The sequence below is a fragment of the Muscardinus avellanarius genome (genome assembly GCF_963383645.1).
Source record: "Muscardinus avellanarius genome assembly, chromosome: 12".
Classification (NCBI taxonomy): Eukaryota; Metazoa; Chordata; class Mammalia; order Rodentia; family Gliridae; genus Muscardinus; species Muscardinus avellanarius.
In genome coordinates, this window is record NC_137798.1 from 82,905,536 (window position 1) to 82,926,828 (window position 21,293).

At 38.8% G+C, this 21,293-nt stretch overlaps 1 protein-coding gene across 14 annotated transcripts in view; it reads left to right on the forward strand.

Moving 5' to 3' along the window:
• NRXN3 (neurexin 3) overlaps window positions 1–21,293 on the forward strand; it is a gene marked incomplete at both ends in the record, with an annotated part of 1,617,361 nt that overhangs the window by 401,372 nt on the left and 1,194,696 nt on the right. For 7 of the 14 annotated variants that reach the window (XM_080707448.1, XM_080707461.1, XM_080707458.1 and 4 more), the window contains 2 exons: window positions 14,096–14,397; window positions 20,136–20,297. In XM_080707448.1, the coding sequence (XP_080563574.1) occupies window positions 14,096–14,397; window positions 20,136–20,297 (464 nt within the window). Of the gene's footprint in view, window positions 1–14,095; window positions 14,398–20,135; window positions 20,298–21,293 lie in introns of those variants that run through there. The other 7 variants (XM_080707464.1, XM_080707449.1, XM_080707451.1 and 4 more) reach the window with 1 other exon arrangement.

A 21,293-nucleotide genomic window follows, 5' to 3' on the forward strand; every position in this document is an offset into this window, starting at 1 on the left:
TTGCCAATGACGTTGAACATTTTTTCATGCATTTATTGGCCATTTGAATTTCTTTCTTTTGTGAAGTGACTAGTTTGCTTGCCCATTTTTTTTTTTTTTTTTGGTGGTAATGGGATTCCTGGAAACCCTTCTACTTCCAGGCTACACTCCCAGAACTATTTTTATATATTTTTATTTGGAAACAGGGTCTCTTAAGCCAGGGAGGGTGGCTTTAAACCTGTGTGATTCTTCTGTCTCCGCCTCCCAAGTGCAGGGATTACAGGTGTGCGCCACCATGCCCAGCTGCTAGCCCATTTTTTTTTATTGGATTATTTGGTTTTTTTAGTGTTGAGTTTCTTGAGTTCTCTACCTTTTAATTTTTATAAAAAAATGACATTAGAAAATTTTGGCAGTGGTTGCCATCATTTTATTAAGTCTAGAAAATTCCAAAACCAAACATAGTAGAAAGTAGCAGAATGAAAGTTTCATAGGGATCTGTTTGTCACAATTTCCCAGGGTCTCTCACAGTGTCTGGCATAAATGTTACATAAATATCTGTTGAATGAATGCTGTATAAATTTAATTTTATAAACATTATATAGCACTTTCATTATTTTTCTAATTGTATCATGGATTAGTTAAAACTTTAACTGAGACCATGATTTAGGTATTAGTGATTAAAACTTAATGTGTGGGCTATAGGGATTTTTGATAGTAAGTTTTCATTATAAATTATTATACTGATGGGCATGGTACCTCATGCTTGTAATCCCAGTACTTGGGAGGATGATACAGGAGGATCACAGTTTGAAGACAGCCTCAGCTACATATTGAGACCTTGTTTCAAAATAAAGAATAAAAAATAAGGCTAGGGGTGTAGCTCAAAGGTAGAATGCCCCTAGGTTCCATTCCTAGTAGCTGCCAAATATATATATATTTGCCAAATATATATATATATATATATATATACATATATATATATATATGGATCTTGTGTCCATTTTTTTTCATGTTTTAGTTGGTGCTGTCAACCTCTAATGATATGATTGCTTTTGGAGATAAGACTGAATATATAGGCCTTTAAATCAGAGAACCAGGTTTAGTTTACTTCCTCTTAGACTTCAACTTCTGGTATGTCAGAATTTATCTTTGTTGACATCTACATGGAGATTTAACTACATCTGTAGTCCTAGTGCTCATTTTCTTAAGTTTTGGACAATGTTTTTGTGTGTTATAATTAAGTATTCTTAGTTTTTTTGTTCTGATTCATTTACTTATAAATTATGTTCAGAAACTTGAACCAACTGGCAATATGGACAAAATATCACAACTTTTCTAAGTCTGAAAATTCCTATGCATTATCTTCATACAATAGTTAAATTATCCAAATGAATTATTATTTTCTCACAACTCAGGGATTAAAAAAAAACCACTGAGAATCTAATCTAGTATTTCTACAGATGATTAGGATTTTGGTTTTGTGAACATTATAGAATATGTAAATATCTATCACAAATGGCAGTATAAGCTGTAAAACTAAACTAACTTGAATCTCCTATAGTTACATTGTACCAATAAAAGTATAAAAAAAGAAGCTGTGATAAGCAAGGAAAGAAGTCTTATAATCTCAGTTTTGTTCTTTTTCATTACAAATCAAATTCTTTTCTTCCCCTCTGTAGCCACCTTTGGTGTAAGCCCTGAGCATATTTCTGACAGTAGCCCTCTGGAGTCATAGCTCAGAGACCAGCTATTTGGCCTTGGATAGGTTGCTGGGAAATCTTGGATCATGTATAAATGGTTATTGAATCCTGACTTAAAAGGAGGATTTCTGTTTTAGACTCAGTGCTTCAAAATTGTATTTTCTTATGTGCTCATAAGATTTCTTTTAGCATTTATATATTTCAAGTGTTGCCAACATTCAGAATTTCCATGACCTTCCCTACCATTCTTATGATCTGAATTCATATCCCCAAGTATGTGGTTAATACATATAAATGATGACAATCCAACCTTGTTGAACAGATAGAGCTTCCTGTAGTAGCCACTGAAGGGTGCTCATAGTTTGCAAAATTAGATAATTTACATGAAAGTGACTGGGGACATGTGACATATGCAAATGTGTTTCTTTTATTAAGGAACTGAATTGCACATCTCTCATCGAAATACTATTGAGAAGGGTCTTTGCAAAAAGATACCCAGTCCTATATAGGAGGTAGCATGATGTAAGAAAAAGCACATTATCTTTAGAGGTTGATTTTCGCTTGTATTTTGGGTCTGATTTTTTGTGGGGCTGGGGATTGAACCCAGGGGCATTCTACTTTGAGTTACAGCCCAGCATTTTCTATTTCTTTGTTTTAAAACAGGATCTCATTCATGTTTTGTGGGTCTTGCTAGTTTGTTAAGAGTCTTGTCTGGTTGTTGAGAATTTTGTTAGAAGCTTGAACTTGTAATCATCCTGTGTCAGTTTTCCAAGTACTGAAATTACAGGCATTTGCTACTATGCCCAGTTTGGATCTGCTTTATACTAGCTATGATGTTATACAAAAATTTAATCCATTCTGAACCTCAGTTTAATCAACTATAAAGTGGGACTAGTAAAACTATTTTGCAGGAGTTTTGTGAGAATAAATTAGAAACATACCAGGTATTCCAATTAAAAAAATCCCTTTTCAGATGATATCTGAACATATAAATATGTTATTTTCATTAATAATACATTAGTTCTAGTAAAAGTCTTTTGAACTCTGTATCCTTAAATCATCAAAAATGTATTGGTTAATTCCTATCAAGAAATATATATACATTTGGGACCCAATGTATGATTTTAGATACAGGCTTTTTATATAAAACCCTGGAACATAATACAGTTTCAACAAATATTAAATTCTTATCCTTTTCACATTATGACCCAAAACAAAACAAAACAAACAAATCTATAAAGACCCTTCTTTGCTGCCGGGCATGGTGGCACATGCTTGTAATCCCCATGCTTGGGAGGCTGAGACAGGAGGATCGCACAGGTTTGAAGCCAGCCTCACCTACTTAGTGAGATCCTGTTTCCAATTAAAATATAAAATAGGTCTGGGAGTATAGCCCGGAGGTAGAAAGCCCCTGGGTTCTACCCTCAGTACCACCACAAAACAAAAACAAAAACAAAAACACCTTCTTCCCCTTACAAAAGACTCTACAGATAGGCTGAAATAAAGATATGGTATAAATAAATACTTTATTCCAGTTTTATGTACACGATTAGTACCATAGTTGAATTTGCAACCATTAAATTATCTCCTTTATTTAGGTGTTTAAGTCTGCATCCACTTTAGAGAGTTCTACAGCTCCTCTCCTCTCCACTGTTAACACTTTCTCATCCATCTGGACATTGGGATCCTTTAATTGCTCAGGGCCCTGGGCATGTCCATTTCTTCTTGAAAACCTTGAAATGAACAATTTCTATTTTTATCAGGATCAGCCTCCTTCACTGCCATGTTTATTTCCTTGGGAGGAAAAGGAAATGCACACGTAGCTATAAAAAAGACACAGCTCAGATTCCCAGGATTTGTACCTCTGCATTGGCAAAGTTCCCCAGTTTGTATCTCTGAGCAGGGTTTTAATCACCTGAGCTCTAGTGCTTGTCACTGAAAGCTTTAAGAGGACTGCAGAAATGGTAGATTAGCCACATTGAACAAAATAGAAAGTTTTCATTGTGTCATAAAAAGCCTTATTGATCTTGTCCAGAGCATTGACTCCAGGGCCTTTTAATAAGCCACTCTGTCTAGACTTGTAGTCTAGAGCCCAAGGTGCTCACAAAGGAGGAACTAGGCTGCCTGCCCTCCTTTGTAGGGGGAACCAAGAGGGTAGGCACAGATTCAGGTTTTTCCATGGGGTTTAACAACAACAACAACAACAACAACAACAACAACAACAAAAACAAGAACAACAATAACAACTAGCATGATTTTATTCTGCTGTGTATGTGTGTTGGGGGAGGGAGTTTGAGAGGCTTAAGGCAGATGGACAAGTGCCACATCTCAGACTCCAGCCTCACTTGGCTCCCAGTATTCACTGTGGAACTATCACATGGTTACAGATTAATGTGTCTTTGCTGTCCCTCAGCTTTCAGCAGCATCTCCTATCCTGGCTTTTTAGGGGGAAACTCTGATGCCAAGATACCAAGCAGTGGTTCCTCAGCAGTGGGGGAGGCAACAAGGAACAGGAGGGAACCCGGTGACTTAGGACTTTAGTGACATTTTGATAAGCTTAATTGCATCTCTGTTTAATTCAGCACATCTTTATTTTACATATTCTGAGTTACGGGGGGAGTTAGAAAATACATGAAAAATTGCTGCTTCTAGCACATGGCTGCTAAGTTTGACATCCCTATATAAAATAATCAAAAATCATTCAAGAGTTATTGCAAAATTGGGTGTTTTATCAGGGTCATCTGCAGAAATGTAACTTTTTAAGTATAAAAATTTCCAAACATAAATAGTATAGACTCTATAATAGAGAAAATTACTACATTGGTTTTAACCATTCCTTTAATAAATATTAATATTTGACCTTTTTCTGGCTCTATATCTTTTTATAAAGACTTAGTCTTATTTGAAAACTCCTTGTTTCATTTTTTCTGTCCTTTCTAGGACTTACCACAACCTGAAGTTGGGTATATATTTTATGTGACTTCTCTTATTATATATTGATAATATACCATATAGCATATAATGATTAGTGATTGCTATATATGTGTGTGTATATATATATATATATATATATATATATATATATATATATACATATATTTGTGTGTATATGTGTGTGTACATGTGTAAATTAGGGGAGCTAACATATATCAGTCACTTAGTTTATATTCACTATTCTCTATATAGTCTGAGCTGAATGAAGAAAATGCTAGGTAAACTATAAATATAATTAACACCTTTTTTATTTTTTATTTGTATTTTTTGTGGTACTGGGGATGGGAACCAGGAACATTCTACCTCCAAGCTACGCACACAGCCCTATTTTTTTATTCTTTATTTTGAAACAGGGTCTCCCTGAGTTCAAAGGACCTAAGTATCTGAGGCTGTCTGCGAACTATGGTCCTCCTGTCGCAGCCTCCCAAATGCTGGGATTACAAGTGTGCACCACCCTGCCCGGCTAATTAACACCTTTTACTTCCCTGAAGCTGCTAGTGAAAGAAGCATCAAACTCAAAATATATCTCGAAGGCAACCCTAGTCAAATTCTTCACTATAATCATCCATATACTTGGTGTAACTTAAAAATTGCCTTTATTAAATATTGTGACACAGGAATAGTTTTAAAATGAGTGATATATTTACTTTTCATTGGCCTCATGTGATTCCAAATGGGTCTTTCAGCTAGATTGTGGAAGTAACCCAAGGACTAGTTGGTATCCTTTTTTCTTCCGATGTTCTTATTTTGGTGCCTGTTTCAATGTCTGTTTGGCTCTAAGGTGACAATCATAACATTCTACTCTGATATCTGAACAATTTTGGAATAGACACAAGTGTCAGATCCTCCGTTAAGTCTCCAAACATCAGTTCAGTTGCTCCATAGCTCTCAGATGTGTTCAGCTAGATGAGAGAATGTGATTTTGACTTGTAGACTTTCTTGTAGTTTTCCATCTGAATTAAACTCATCCACTCAGCAGCAGATGGAATACTGGAAAATGGCCAGCCTTCTTCCACAGGGCAGTCTACTCTGGGATTACTACATGGGTGAGCCTAGAAAACTCTGTAGGAAGAACAGATCTAAAAGACAGAAAGGCAGGTCACCGGAGACTAGTGATCACATAATTAAGAAATGTGCACCTACGTGTTTTAGACCCTTACTGTATTACAAGTAGATGCATCAGTTTTTCTTTAATTGGAGAGGTGAATGAATAAAGAAGAGAAAGTCAAAGTGTTATTCTAGAACTATTTGCTCTGGAGAATGGGACAGAAATGTTCTCATGGAGCCACAGGGATAGGGAAATATATTTCCCTCTATAAGATAAAGTGCATTATTTGTGTTGAATGCTGGTTTGATTGACTGACCCATAATTAAAATGAGAAGCCGGTAGTGAAAGAAACATAACTACGGTTTTATTCCTGTGGATCTGGTAGTTAAGGGAAAATAAAATGTACAGCATATTACATAAATTATTAAGAGTGGGCAGGCAGGCATATGTAGCACAATTGCTTGTAGTCATGGTTTCTTAGCAAAATCCATCCTTCCTTTGAAGTGTCTCCTAGATCTCTCTTCATCTCTTTAGCCATTTATCCACCCACTGAATCCCTGATACAATACAAGTATAAAGTATAATTGTGTCGCTCGTAAGCTGAAGTTCTTCTATACTGGTCTCCCATTTCTAGTGCTGAAAGGGTATAGCCCTAGTCTGCATCTTGAACCTGGCAAACATGTCCATTGCTCTAGCCATATTGAACTAGTGTGTGTGTGTGTGTGTGTGTGTGTGTGTGTGTGTGTGTGTTACTGGGGGGGTTGAACCCAGGAGGATTCTACCTCTGAGCTATACCTCAAGCCCTGTTTTATTTTTTTATTTTGAAAAAGAGTCTCTGTAATTGCTGAGGGCATTACTAAATTGCCGAATCTGTCTGTGAATCTGTGATGCTCCTTCTCAGCCTCCTAAGGACTGAGATAGCAGGCATGCACCACCATTCCTGGCTCATATTGAACCTCTCACCATCCACTCAACACCCTGTGCTTTTCTTCTAACTAGCATTTCATTTCTTTCCTGCTAGTAGGGGAACTTTTACCCATACTTCAAGAAAAATCTTAAGTCTTATCTGTTGTATGGAACCATTCCTAACCCCCATGCTCAGTTATTCTCTCTTATGTGTGCCCATATCACCTACAAAACATTCATAATACTGAAGTAAAATTACTTGTTTGTGTCTACATTCTGATCAACACAAAAGACAACATTTCTAAGGCTGGTAACTGACCAAGGGAGTTTATGATATTTATGTCTCACAACAACTTGGTGAAATATATACTTTGGTTTCCTCATTTTGTAGGTCAGGAAACTAAGGATCAGAGAAGTTCAATAATCAGGTAAGGTTTCATAGACTTAGGTACAATAGATCCAGGTCTTCAACTCAAAGTCTTTATCACAGAAGTCCATGCATCAAGTCCTGAGCCAACTACACAGGGTCTCCTGTTAACGTGAACATGTGTCAGGGCCTGGCATTTCACAGGCACTGAAAATTATTTCACTTTTGAAATTTCTCTTCTTTTTTTTTTCAGTACTGGGGATGGAACCCAGGGGATTCTACCTCCGAGCTATAACCCCAGCCCTATTTTTTATTCTTTATTTTGAAACAGGGTCTCACTGAGTTGCAAAGGGCCTCACTAAGTAATAGCTGAGGCTATCCACGAACTCCGATCCTTCTGTCTCAGCCTCCCAAATGCTGGGATTACAGGCATGCATTACCATGCCTGGCTTGCAATTTTTCTTCTTTTGTAAAATATTAGCTAATTATTCCTAATCACAGGCCTGCCATGTGACTTATGTGCACTCAGCACTGACCCCATCACCTGGTAGGTAGATAGTTGTTACCTGTGAATCTTTATGTCTTAAATGCACAAACAAAAATTTAACTTTTATTGTAATGCAATTGAGAGTGAGCAGCCTTCAGGATGCTATTAGCTTTCTAGTGATTTCAGTGAAGCGTGGTTTTCCAGGCCATTCTTTTGTAGACCGAGGCAGCTTCTCTCGCCGGGATACTGGCTGTTTATTTTCCAAGTGACAACTTGATTTACTATTTTCCTTCCCATCACTTTCAAGCAGCATCTGCAGGCTAGTGAGTGACCCAGGCAGCATGGAAAAGTCCATTTATTTCTCTTCTGCATCTTCCCTACAAAGAATCTGAAGATTCAGGCTGGAAATGGTTTCAGGAGGTCAGATTTCCTATGTGTTTTCTTTTGTAGTTGCAGTTTGATCATAGAGACACAATTTCCTGTCTGCTGGTACACTGTGCTTTTAAAATACCTGTGTGATGGGATGTGGCAGGTAAAAGATTTTGTCGTTTGTCCTTGGGGGATGGCGCTGCAGTTTGATTTCTTCTGATGCTCTGTTTGGCCCTAAAATAGATTGTAAGGGAAACGGGACAGAAGGAGCCAAGAGTGCCAGTGGCTTGTGCAATCTTTTGTCTTTTTACCTCAATAAATGAGTTCTCTCCAATTCTGGCGGGAAATTTCATTAGACAATGTACACTAGAATTCCCTCTAGTCAAAGGGTTTCTCCTTTTCTCTAAAAATGATCATCACACAGCCCGAAAGACAGTTTGAGTATCTGCCCACACAACTCCTAAGAGTTGCTTAGAGGTGGGTATTCTGTTCCTGCATGTTACATTCTTAAGAGGTTGCATGAAAAGAAAACAGAATTGTGCAAGTACGAACACACACTTGCGTTGCCTTAAGTAGTCAAATTACTCTTTCTGCCCAAAGTACCTTTCAGAAATGATTGTACATGAGGCTCTGCACATGCTTGACCTTCTTTCTTCCCCCAGAAAGGAGCAGAATAATTGTGAAATGCAGATTCGTTCCCTACCTGCAGTTGGGCACACCCTGCCTTGGACTCCTTACTTCTTTTGTCATCCCTCAGGCCTCTTTGCCTAGGGCACAGTGGCCAGAGAAATGAGGGACCAGTCAGTTCAAAGCCAAAAATCTCATAAGGTCTCTTTACTGCTGTAGGAGTGGAGGAGGCATGGTATGGCCCCTGTTGTGTCCTGAAGTCAGAAATGAGTCCCCAGGCCAGACTGAGGATGAAAGGTCATCCCCTTGGCAGGAAGGCAGCAATAGCCTATGTGTTTTTGTGCCTCATTAGCTTCTGGGTAGGCTGGGCCAGGATTGGCAGCCAGGGTTATCTTTGCATCAGAGAAGACTGAAGTAGAGGCGCTGCTGCAGGAGGCTGATTTGAAGGACCAGTATGCTATGAGTGCAGTTTTATCATTGGACTCATTACATGAGAGCTGGCTCCTGTTCTTCCGCTAGAGCACAGCAGGTGTTCCACTCAGGGCCACTGGCCACAACCACTCCAGAAGGGTTCACATTTGCATGGGCTCTTTCAAGTGTCTGACTTTTCCCATCCTGGTTCTAGAGAATTTAAAGCAAACATCAGCTGGCTGCCCTGCTTCCCTGCATGGGTTCTTGCTGCCTGAGTGGGCCTTTACCTGCCATTGTTACCACTTTTATCTTTCGAACAGGTTGAATTTCATGCAGCTCTGGAATATCAGATATAGGGTGCTAGGGGCCCGTCCTGAGAATCTGAATTCCTGACAAAGCGAGGGAGTGGAGGAGCAAAAGCAATGGAAGGAGACGTTCAGGGTACTGCAGGATTTGGTGTTGGCACTCCCTAATGTTTTGGACAACTGATCCAGACTCCATGTGACTTCATTTCTTCACATGGGTGTAACCACATAAAATTGATTTCACAAGGTGCAGAGAGAATACAAGTGAAGATTAAGTAAGCATTTGGAAATAAATGATATATTTAGAAAGCTGTGAACGTCTGTTTGCAAATAACCCTAGAGTCCTTCTTTACCCATTCCCAACACGTTCTCATTTTCAGCCTTGTCTTGTCTTACTCTGTGTCTTTTTCTCTCAGTTTTTGCTTTGGTTATTGGTTTTCCCTGGCTGCACTTGGGTCTTAAGTGTCTGAATTTTAGCTTTCTCCTATGGTTCTGACTTACTGGTGCCTCTGCCTCTCATTTTCTTAGGATGTTTCTGTTAGAAACCTTTCGCTTCGATTCCTGTCTGTTAAATACACACCTTACTCTAGGAATTATATGGACATTCAGACTGAACCAATCCCAGAAAACTTCTAGAAAAGGAGTTAAAATGTGTTTTTAAAAGTTACATAGTCTTGGACTCTTTCTTTCCTCTCAAAATATTATTCACTGGTTTCTCCTAACCTCCCAAATAAAGTCCAGATTTCTTGATCTCAAAGCACAATTTGGGTTCTTAAGATGCCAACCTTCAGGAATCACAGGCCTACACTTTTTGTATTATGCAGTTTGAAAATATTACTCTGAATATTTTAATCTACTTTGGAATTTCTCAGGGAAATAGAGCTATTATTAAATTAACCACTAGTTGGCTATTCCGGGGGGAGGAAGACTAGAGAACAAAATTGAGTAAATGCTTGTTAATGTTTTGTGTATATCAGCACTTTGATTGGCAAGCCATTTGAAAGATCAACACTTTATATATCTTATACAAGCTGATTTAAAATCTAGCATTATACATATCTAGATTGCATCTAGTGTTTAATCAATCGGACACTTAACAAATAATGGGCAAATGATTTGTTGTCATACAGAGTTGAGCTCTGCTTTTCATGCAGTGAGAATAACATTTTTATTTTTAACACTTATGCAATTGATCGTAAACTTCGGGGTGATATAATTTAAATAGATCTAACAGTCCATTAGCCATGACAGTGCCTTCTCTCTTGCCAAGCTGTAGCATTATGCTAAGCTGTTGTGTACTGCATTACATAATCTCCTGCATTCGTTTTCTCTACCTATTTAGCTTGAATACATACAAGGTGACTACATTGTCTTTTCAACCTCCTTCTCAGTGTAAACACCATGTATAGAAACAGATTTGGGGTACCATTACATTTTATTAATGGAGGGTTTAGGGAATTGACTGGCCTTAGAAACGTGTGTTTGTTGAGCTCTGGTTTCCCACTTTCGGTTATGTTGACTGTCAACCTAGTATGGTTTTCAAGGTGAAAAGTGCTTGAGGCTCAGTTACTGGAAGGAAATTAAGATCGTTGTAGTTTTAGGAGAGAAATTATATCCATTGTGAGAGCAGACAAATGAATCATTTCTTCAAGATCCTTCTTACTCCTTCATAGCCCTTTATTCTGAGAGCTTTGGTCATGGTTTGTCAGGCCTATTTTGCCCACAACAGTCTGGAAGAAAGTATCCCATTAACTAAAAATTAATTATTTGCTTATGTAATGCGTAATTCAGAGAGGACTTCCAGTTGTCTATTGCTTGTTAAGGACAATTTTTGGGAGGGGACATCCTAGCATTTCGGGAGAAGCTGCTCTTAGTCACCTCCTCTGGCCCAGGAAGGAGGTAAACTGAGAAAATACATCATTGGATTGAGAGATTGGAAAGTCTGTTAGCTTTTAGAGCAGTCTTCATTAGCTACTTGCAAAGGAAATCACTTGACTACATAAAATCTTCCTTGGTATATTTGCATGAAGATTAGCATACATATGCATGTGATTTGCATAGACATTTTCTTTCTCACATTGGTTTTTTTATCTTATTTATTTATTGTGATACTTTTTTCTCTATACTGATGCCACTAATTTTCCCTATGGCCTTCCACATAAAACAATTTCTTTTATTTTAAACATGCCCAGATTCCATGGAAGAAAAAAAAAACATTTATTTTTGGTAAGCATGTGTGATTTACACAGAAAGAGAGATGTTGTTTCTGTATCATGTTATCTAACTTTGTAGATGATTTGTAAGTCCACTGCTTCTTGGAATCATTCATAGCCTTGGAAAAGTAGATGGGGAAGCGTGTGGAATATCCAGAGAAATGGCCAAGGGAAAGGTAACTGATGCTTAGAGAATAGTCCAGAGGTACATCAAGTACATCAGGTCTGAATAACCACAAACTAACTGGCTTGTTTTAGGCAGCTCATTTAGTCCCAGTAATCAATTTATTTCTTTGTAAAATAGAGGCATTAAATCAGACAATCCCTACAATCCCTTAGAGCTCTAAAATGTATGGTTTTGACAGAATTCTTACTCTAATTATGTGAAAATTATGAAGCATCATTTGCACATTAAATAATATCCTGTTGCCTTGCTGTTTTGTGTCAAACTTCCCCTTTGAAAGGTACATGAGTAATGTAAACTCTCTTTATAGGCATTGCATTCATATCTTATTATCCCAATTCAGTGGGCATACAAGGTATAACTTAGATGTTCATAGAAGATGCCTGTTAGTATAACAGCTGTGGTAGCAAAGATGTGCAGAGCAGTTGCCTTTGTGCATGTCCACATATGTAGGAAGAAAGCTCAGTTGTGACAACTGTATTTGATTTACCATCTACTACTCTAGACCAGCTCAGCTCCAGATCCATTGTCCAGTTGCATTTTAACACAGCCATTTCTTCAGAAATGATAAGAGAGAGCCTGACAATATACAAGACACTAGAGGATGAGATGGGTCTATTTCAAACTTACAGTGTTAAATTTCTCTTTGTAGTGTTTGCGGCTATTTTTGATAAAAATACAACAGACATGAATTAGTGCCAAGTGGTACATGGTTTTTATTATATTTATAAGCCACACTGATGCTAGTTATAAGTAGGCAGATCCTTTTATTTATGTGAGTGTATCTGTAGATATAAGGATACCATTAGACAGACCATGGAGACCTTCTGAAACAAGCAGAGAAAAAGTGTGTCCTCTTTTACTTTGGAGTATAAAGTTGAGGTTCATGTTTTCCTGGTGTCATAACATTATGATTAATTTAATAATATGTAGTGAGTGGTTGTATCTCTATGTAATGAGTGACTCCTTTATAGTTTTTACCTCATGCTAAGAAAATGTGCATTTTATTGTACTTAAAGTATTTTATGGAGGACTTCTATGAGTTGAGATGAACTTGGCTTTGGTTAATAGGGCTAGAATATAGTTCTGGTAGGAAAATTATAATTCTCTCAAATCTTACTTTGGAACTCCAAGTGTTTAGAGTAAATCAGTATATCTAGATTTTATCATTGCTGATTTTCTTTTATTAATGAGGTGCTTTGTGATGCTTTTGACTAACCTAATAAAAAATAGTATATTCTAAGTTAAGCTGCCTGGCAAGAAGACAAATGAAACGTCACATTCTGTATATGAAAAGTATAAATCAAATCAACAAATAAATTAACTATATCCTTTTCTCTTTTTGACAAATATACCTTTGTAATTACCTGGAAGGCCAATTTTAAGATTAAAATTTCTGAATTCCTTGTAGTTTTGCTTGGGGAAATAGCAGCATAGAAAGAAGCAGCTACCCACTGATCCTCAGCCTGTGGCCTTTCCATCCTATCTTCCTGCCTTTGGCTCTGTCCTTCAGCACAAGAGTCTAGTCTAATGCATGCAGATGAGCCAGCCCATATGGCTAAGCTTTCCCCACATTCTTGCAAGGAATCCCCATTGCTTCCTCCTATATTTAGAGGTATGGACAGTAACACTATAGTTCATGTCCAGAAAGATGCATTTCTACAAACAGGCTTGGGGCTCACTGGGTAGAGAATTGCAGGATCCTAATAACCTGGAATACGGTTTCAAAAAAAAAAAAAAAGAATATGGGCTCCACTTCAGTGCCATCTTGGCCCTGTTTATTCCTAGTTTTGGGGGGAGGGTTTTAGCCCTGGGAAGGTTCAACCAAAGCCTCGTAAATGAAACCTCCCTGCAGCAGAAATCCTTTAGCTTGATTCTAAGGGTGTGATTGCGTTTTTGTCAAACCATATTATGAGATTTTATTCAGTTCACTTTTCCTCACCTGCTTGGCCACCTTCTCAGGTCTAATCTCCTACTTAATATCTCAGCCACATTCTATGGGGCTCAGGATTCTACCATAGAAACCGAAGTTAGCTGGGTTATTAATGGATAGAAATCAGAGCCAAATCTTTCAGCGTAATTGATTCCTAGTTATTTCTCAATAAAAGGTTCCTAGATCTAGAGTCCTAAGGAACAGTTAATTATCCATTGTGAACCAGCTATTCTACAAGCATTTATAGGCCACCACTGAAGCAAAAGCAATGTAAAACTCACTTGACTATTTTGCATGAAATTTCTCTTTAGATTCTTTGAGTACATGTGAAAGGAAGGCAATGCCCTCCCTCCCACCTGCTTGATTGTCTTCTCCTCTTCTGTGCATATTTTCTCCGCAGTCCCCTGCTCCACTAGTTTTCCTGGTGATCAGATAGAAGCCATAGGGAGTGTTGAGTTGGTATCAACACCAGGGCAGGGGCAGTGCCCTTGAGCTGTGTTCTCCTTGGTGTTTGATAAATCTGACTCTTGCTAGTCTTGTATTGACTACTTTCTGTTTTTCTTTTTCTACAGCTCGAGAGGAGAATGTGGCTACTTTCCGAGGCTCAGAGTACCTGTGCTACGACCTGTCTCAGAACCCAATCCAGAGCAGCAGTGATGAAATCACCCTGTCCTTCAAGACCTGGCAACGGAATGGGCTCATCTTGCACACGGGCAAGTCAGCTGACTATGTCAACCTGGCTCTGAAGGATGGCGCGGTCTCCTTGGTCATTAACCTGGGGTCCGGGGCCTTTGAGGCCATTGTGGAGCCAGTGAATGGAAAATTCAACGACAACGCCTGGCACGATGTCAAAGTGACACGCAACCTCCGGCAGGTAATGGCTGAGGGGAGCGAGGGCCTGGAGGCTCATCTGAGAGAGAGAGCTGATGAAGCAGGTGGCTGGTGAAGTGGGAATGGGTAGAGATCTGGGTTGGGCTATGTCAGAGTCTAACTCTTTGGGTCTTTGCAGTTTCACAAGGAAAATAATTAAAATATGTTTCTCCTCATACTTTAGTTCTCCATTTGTACTTGTTATTTGGGAAAATATCAGTTGTATAGATAATAAAAGTGATAAGAACTTCCATCCCTTTTATTCTGCTTTCCGTTTACCATTTTCTTAATTACATTTGAATCTTATCATAGTATTGTTAAATTCAATTGAAGATAGCATTTTGTTTCTACAGCTTGATGGATTTTCCTCATTCTTTGGATATCTGTTTTTCTTTTTAATTAAGTTAGCCATTGCCATGATATCATAATTTTAATTCTTTTTAAAAAAATCTGTTTTTTTTCTCCTCCTTTTAATTTATCATCCCTCTCCAACTTTTCCCCTTTTCTGTTATGTTAACCTTTAGCCTTGGGATTAATCAGCTGGGATCTTTCTGAATTCCTGTTTCTTTGTTTCTTGATGTGGTGGCCTTACCTTATTGCCCCTATCTCTACCTCCGAGACTCTACAGTTGCCTGGGAGGCCTGGAAAGTGGAAGGACCCAAATAAACAGGTCAACCCTGGAGCAGCTTTCCTGATTCTGTCTGTGCTTGAGAACTCCCATCGCCTGCCGATTCTAAGCAGGCGACTCCGTCAGGTGACAACACTTTCAGAAAGCTTGAGCCAAGTGAAGTTGTTTTCAAATTTATGACTAATAACAATAATAATACTTTGTCAGCACACATCAATAAAAGACAAGCGTTTCCTATAAAAGTCTAGGTCTGTGCTGAGATTGCCTTTTCATAGTGCAATTTTCACTTGGTTTATCTACTTGAGAATCTGTCAGGAAACCCAGTTGGACTTCATTTATCCCTTATTAATCAAAAAACACTATGCAAATTTTCATAAAGTGCCTATCAAATTTGCCTCCACAATCCTATTGACTAAATGCTTTCACGTATAAACATGAAAGCATGAGACCGGGCAGGTGTTTGCATATGTTTTCTGTTTGATAAAATCGTGAGTCAGAAGTAACGCCAAACAAATGGCACAGATTGGCACACATTGGAAACACATGATAGTCAAAACATTCATTTCTGTACTTAAATATGTCAAATTGAAGCCACCTAGTTGGGAAATACCATTAATCTATGGTGAAGTTGCCAAGAACACAAGATTTAGAGTCTCCAACAATTGTAACATATGTGACTTTGACTTCTTTGGGCCATTACTCTGTATCTTCCCTCCAAGCCCAGGGAACCCTATTGCTGATGTTTCCATTCATCATCCCTATCCATAGTTACCAAGAAGAGAACTTCTCAACTGTCGGGAGAACCTGAATCAAATTTCCATATGCTGGCACAGAAGGACTTCCTATTTTGAGCAGCAGAGACAATACCAAAAGTGAAATATGACCTTTTGCCAGTTAGACTGGCAAATGCAAAATACCACCCTTAAGACAGCAGTGGAGGGAAGACTTTTGATGTACTGAGGGAACAATATCAGGCCACAGTTCTTACCAATTTTTTTCTCTCTTCCACTGCACATACTTCTAAGCCATTCTAGAATTATTTAGATTTGTCTGAGAAAGGCTCACTTTTGTTTCTACTAAAAAATTTTTTCTAAAAGAATATCAGTCCCCAATTAATTCCTTTAAACCAAAGGAGATAGATCAAACTGTAATTCAAATATTGGTTATGATGGTTTAGTCAGAGCAATTTGAAGAAAACTACCCTGGAGGGTTTCTGTTTTGTTCCAAGTTCTAAGCCCCAACTCCTCTCTGTGCCCTTGGACAAGCCACTTAACCTTACCACATCACCATTTTCCATTTGTGAAATGCTGATTACAATGCTCCCCAGCCATGTGTGGTGGCTAAATATGCAAAGCACCTTATGTTCCAGAAGGATTATGAGCTCATCCAGGGGCTGGGTGCTAGACTTGCTGTGATGTGCAAGTGATTTACAGTCTGAGCGTTCTGTCCCAAAGGTGACTGCTTCTGTCTAGTGCCAAGGCTGCAGCAAAGTAGAGCTCTCTGTCCTGGACAAGTCCTCAGAAATGATGTCATAGAGTATTGGGGTATTTCTTGGCAGAGAGAATATCGGTCTCCTGTAAAAGGTACCCCTCAAACTGGACCTCATTGAAATCCTGATGGCATTTTGCATCCAGATACAATTTGCTGAAAGAGAGGGAAGTTTCTGAAGAGTTGATTTTGTGAAGGAAATCCTTTCAGTGCTTTATAATCTATAATTATTATTTTACTCATTAAAATATATATAACATCTCTTCCGAGTTCTCTAGGATACATTTGAAGGACTGGGAAACTCCTATTTTAAGTAAACTGTACATAGATCTATAAATCATTGATAACAAGCTCATTGTAGCCTCATTTATGCATTTATTTTTTGTAAGATCAAATGGCTTCTGTGGCCAAGATTTATATGAGGAAAATTCATGTGGATTTTTCTTGGGGTCTTACATTTTCAGGAAGATCAGAGCTTTCCTCATTTCTTTCTTTCTGGTCATCAATTTGTAGTGCTACCTCTAAGATAACTTAGAGCCAAGCCCGGGCACTTTATTGGGGCTTCAGACTGAAAGAAGGAATGTGGATTGTTTATGTTCCAAAACAAAACTGAGATTAGGGACCAAGATTGTGAGGTAGCATTGCAAGAGGAGGTTTGACTTTCCCCTTGCCTGAGTCAGTCACAGTAATTGTTCTACCACTGGGTGCTATTTGGGTTAAACCACAAACACAAAACTGGGGTTGCAGTCCTTCACATTTCTAGCCTTTTGTCTCAGGCTCAGACAGAGCGTGTTGGTGATCTAGCATTTGAAATCAGCAAGAAGAGACTAATTATAAAGCTTCTCTAATGTTTAACCTGCCACTCTTCCTGCTATCTATACAAGAAAGTGCTTAAAATCTTGAAAAGCATTATTCAAGAGGAATTGAAAAGAGATTACAACAGGAAATATTCTGGCAAAGTAAACAAGATAATAATCTTATTGGGTAAGAAAGAAGACTAGCCCCTCTTTTATGTATTCTAATGTCACAGTCATCCTAACATAGGAGTAAAGGAAAGAGGAGAGTACTTCCCTCTCAAGTCCACAAAAATCAAGAGAGTCATGGGTCCTTACATTACCTGTAGAAACCTAGAATCCACTGCCTTCCTATGCAAGATTTTATCTGTAAATGTTTAAGTTCTTTCTAGGGTAATGTCATAATGGTTCATCCACATAAGTCAAATAAGATGTGAAAACAAAAAACAAAAAAAACATGTTGGTATTTCAGTTCTTTCTGTTTATCTACATATGGAATGGTAACCTTTGGGGGTCATTTTTTCTGAACAGAGGAATGTGCATGTGTTAGAGGGTGGGAAGGGAGCATGGGCAGTATTCACTCAGAAGAGCCCTTGGAAAGTAAGTAAAATGGGGAATCTAACCAGGCAGAGGTGTGTTCTGAGCCATGTTTGGAGGGAGCTGTGGTTACAAGAGCCAGTGGACTGCAGCTTCTTTCCTGGCTATGCCCTGGTGGCAAGGTTTTCCATAGAGTCCTGGTCTCATTGTCTTCCCCCACTCTCTCTTTCTGTGTTGGGTGCCTTTTTTTTGAAAGACTAACACAAGATCATTCATGCAATGTGTCATTTTACTAACCGACTAATGTACTAACACCCTAATGACTCATCTTTGTTTTTAGTTTTTTTAATTAACAATCGTTCTGTTCACAATTTTTAATTTCCTTTCTTCCCCCTTCTCCGCAAAGCACTCAGGCATCGGACACGCTATGGTAAACAAACTACATTGTCTGGTAGATATCATTCTTATTGTCTCTTTTTTTGGGTTTGCCGTGTGTTGCCCCCCTTTTCCTCCCTAAACCCCCTTTTGTCCTCTTTAAACTTACTTCTTCTTTTACAATTAAAAAAAAAAATCAAATTAAATACAAGCCTTATACCAGCCTTTATTTTTCTTAAAAAAATGAATTGAAGGGGACACACCTGTCCTGGCAATGGTATTTGATGGAGTTTGGTGGGGACAATTTTTTTCTCTGGTTTTCAATTTTTATTTCCTAAGAGTATTTTTTAAAAGAAAGTTTCTCCATTTCGTTCAATTTTTGTTTTATTTTCTTATTTTTGTAACTTCCAAGTTCTAGGCTAGGGATGGCAGAGATTTCTAGAGAGGACTTTTCTTCTCTCCGTGGCTTCCTTTCCCTCTCTTTCTCTTTTCTGTTTTCTCCTTCCCACTCCTTAATCCCCTTTCTCTTTCCCCTTTCCCTTTTGTGTGGCCATGGCTGCCACAGGTGGTCTGGGGAGGATGGTGCTCCCCCTCCTACACTCTTCCTTTCCCTTCTTTTACCTTATTCCCTACCATGGCCAAAGGGAGCTCTGCCACTTATGTCCTCATGTCACCTTTGCATGGCATGGTCCTGTCTCGTGGAACCTCCATTGGCATCAACGTTCATTCCCTTCTTTTCCTTCCCATTACTAACAACCTACCAACCATCCACCCAATTCCATGCTCTTCTCTTCTTTTTCCCCTTTGATCTTCATTCCCTTCTCATTCTTCATATATTTTGGGGTTGGGTTTGGACTTTTTCTTTTCTTTTTTTAATTTTATTTTTTAGGCAGGGAGGTGGCAGATGAGGGAAAGATTACCCTTTAGTTTTGAGTGTCCCCCCCACCACTTTCATCCCATTCTTCAGTTTGTTTCATGCATGTAAATGTGAAGTGGATTTTTGTTCCTTTATTTCTCTTCACCTTTTCCCACATCCCTGCTTTCATTCTTCTGCCTTTTCTTGGGACTACAAATCACTTCGGCATGGTGTGTCAGTGTATGGTGTGTGCACGCTTTGCAGCGCCATCTTTTCTCTCTGCCCTCTGCTCCTCTCAGGGCTGTTGGGTGAATGGGTGCTACTTTTTCCCCATGGGCCTTATTATTATTATTTTGTAAATCATGCCTTACCATTCCTTTTTTGTTGTTGTTGTTGTTGTTCAAGTTGCCCTTTTGGTTTGGTAATTTCTCCTGTTGGTTCATGGGGTGGAGATGGCAACAGAGGGGGGCAGGGTTGGTTTCCTGAGCTAGTCCATGGCATGTTATCATCCTTGACCCATTAGAATAGAGACCTTTCTCTTCCCCTCCCTGAATGCATGTTTGCCAGTGTGGTGTGAGTCATTAAAGAAACAAAGAAAAAAGAAAAGAAAAAAGGAAAAAAAAAAAAACCATCCACAACCAAAGACCAACCCCTAACAAACCCCATTGTCTAATGTCTCCTTTGCTGTTTTTCATTACCACCATAAGTAACAATCATCTCAGAAATGAACAATCATTTTAGCAATGAACTGAGACAAGTGATATCGCCTGAGGATGGTTCCATTTTCTTGCCTGACCGAGTCAAGTGTGCAATGGGTAGAACAAGGCTTGGCAATGCTAACAAATCTCCCACGCGTCTGCAGGGGAATACTGTAGGCGTGGGACACAGGGAGGCAGACCAGAAAATGGAACCTGGCTGCATATATCAAAATCACACCAAATTAGAAAGAATACCTTACCAAAATCTTATTGAGAGTGATGCCACAAGTAGAGGAAGCCATTGTGTTTTTTAAAGGACTGTAAGGTCATTGCTGGGATTTTTTTGTCCCTATGTCCCAACACCAGGTGACAATCTCTGTGGATGGCATTCTTACCACGACGGGCTACACTCAAGAGGACTACACTATGCTGGGCTCCGATGACTTCTTCTACGTGGGAGGAAGCCCAAGTACTGCTGACTTGCCAGGCTCCCCTGTGAGCAACAACTTCATGGGCTGCCTTAAAGAGGTAAGGCTCACACACGTCCACTTAGTGCACTGGGTTACTGTTTAAGAACTAGTGGGGTTTCTGGACCAATGACTGCAATCTGTCTTCTATCCCATGAGGTAAGAAGTTGTAGCTGAAGAGATGTAGAAGTTGGAAGCAGATGTCACACCTTTTGGGCCCAGCTTAAACTGGTTGGGAGAACTGCTATTTAAATGTTCTATGGCTATTTCCTCATCTAACTAATGGAGAACCTGATCCCAAAGGTAGAGTGCTATATAAATGAAATGTGATAACACAGATGACAGGCCTTTGAAATCACAAGGAACTGGATTCATGTGAAATTTGATTTTTGTGCTTTTCATTTGGCAAGCAGAGTTGTTCTAGCTAAAAGTGGCTCAATTTGTGGTTGTACACCTTGTCTAAAATATAACATATATATTATTTTACCATTGCCAAGACTGGCATCCCCAAGAGTCTCATTATTTGAGATGTAGAAAAATTCTAAAAATGTAACATTTTGAGAATGTAGTTCAGAAGACTAGCTTTTATTTTTTTTCTCTCTCTCTTCCTGAAAGCTAGTAGCTATAGCTGTGAGAAAGCAGTGAGACTTTGCCCTTACTCATTTATTACCCTTGTAGCTGATGTATTTAGACCTCTGTCTGAGAGCAAAGGAGCTTCAGCAAAGTGTAAGTTCAGTCTCTAAGGTCAATCGTTGAGGCAAAAAGAATCAGACTTGATTCGGTAGAGTTCTTTCAGAATATTGTGCCGTCAGAACAGTCCACTGTACATTTTGTTTAATCTAAGCTAAGCTTGATTGCCTAGGATATCTATACCATTTCCCCAGGGAGATTCCTCCAGAAGCTAACAGCATTCCTTCTTGTAGACAAAAATCTTTTGTGACGTCTTATGAGCCTCCTCTCAGGGCATATGTTTTATTCTTATTACGGTTATTCGAAATTGGTTGAACAGCAGATAGATATATCTGAGATGGCATCCCACATGGATTCATTCCTGCCA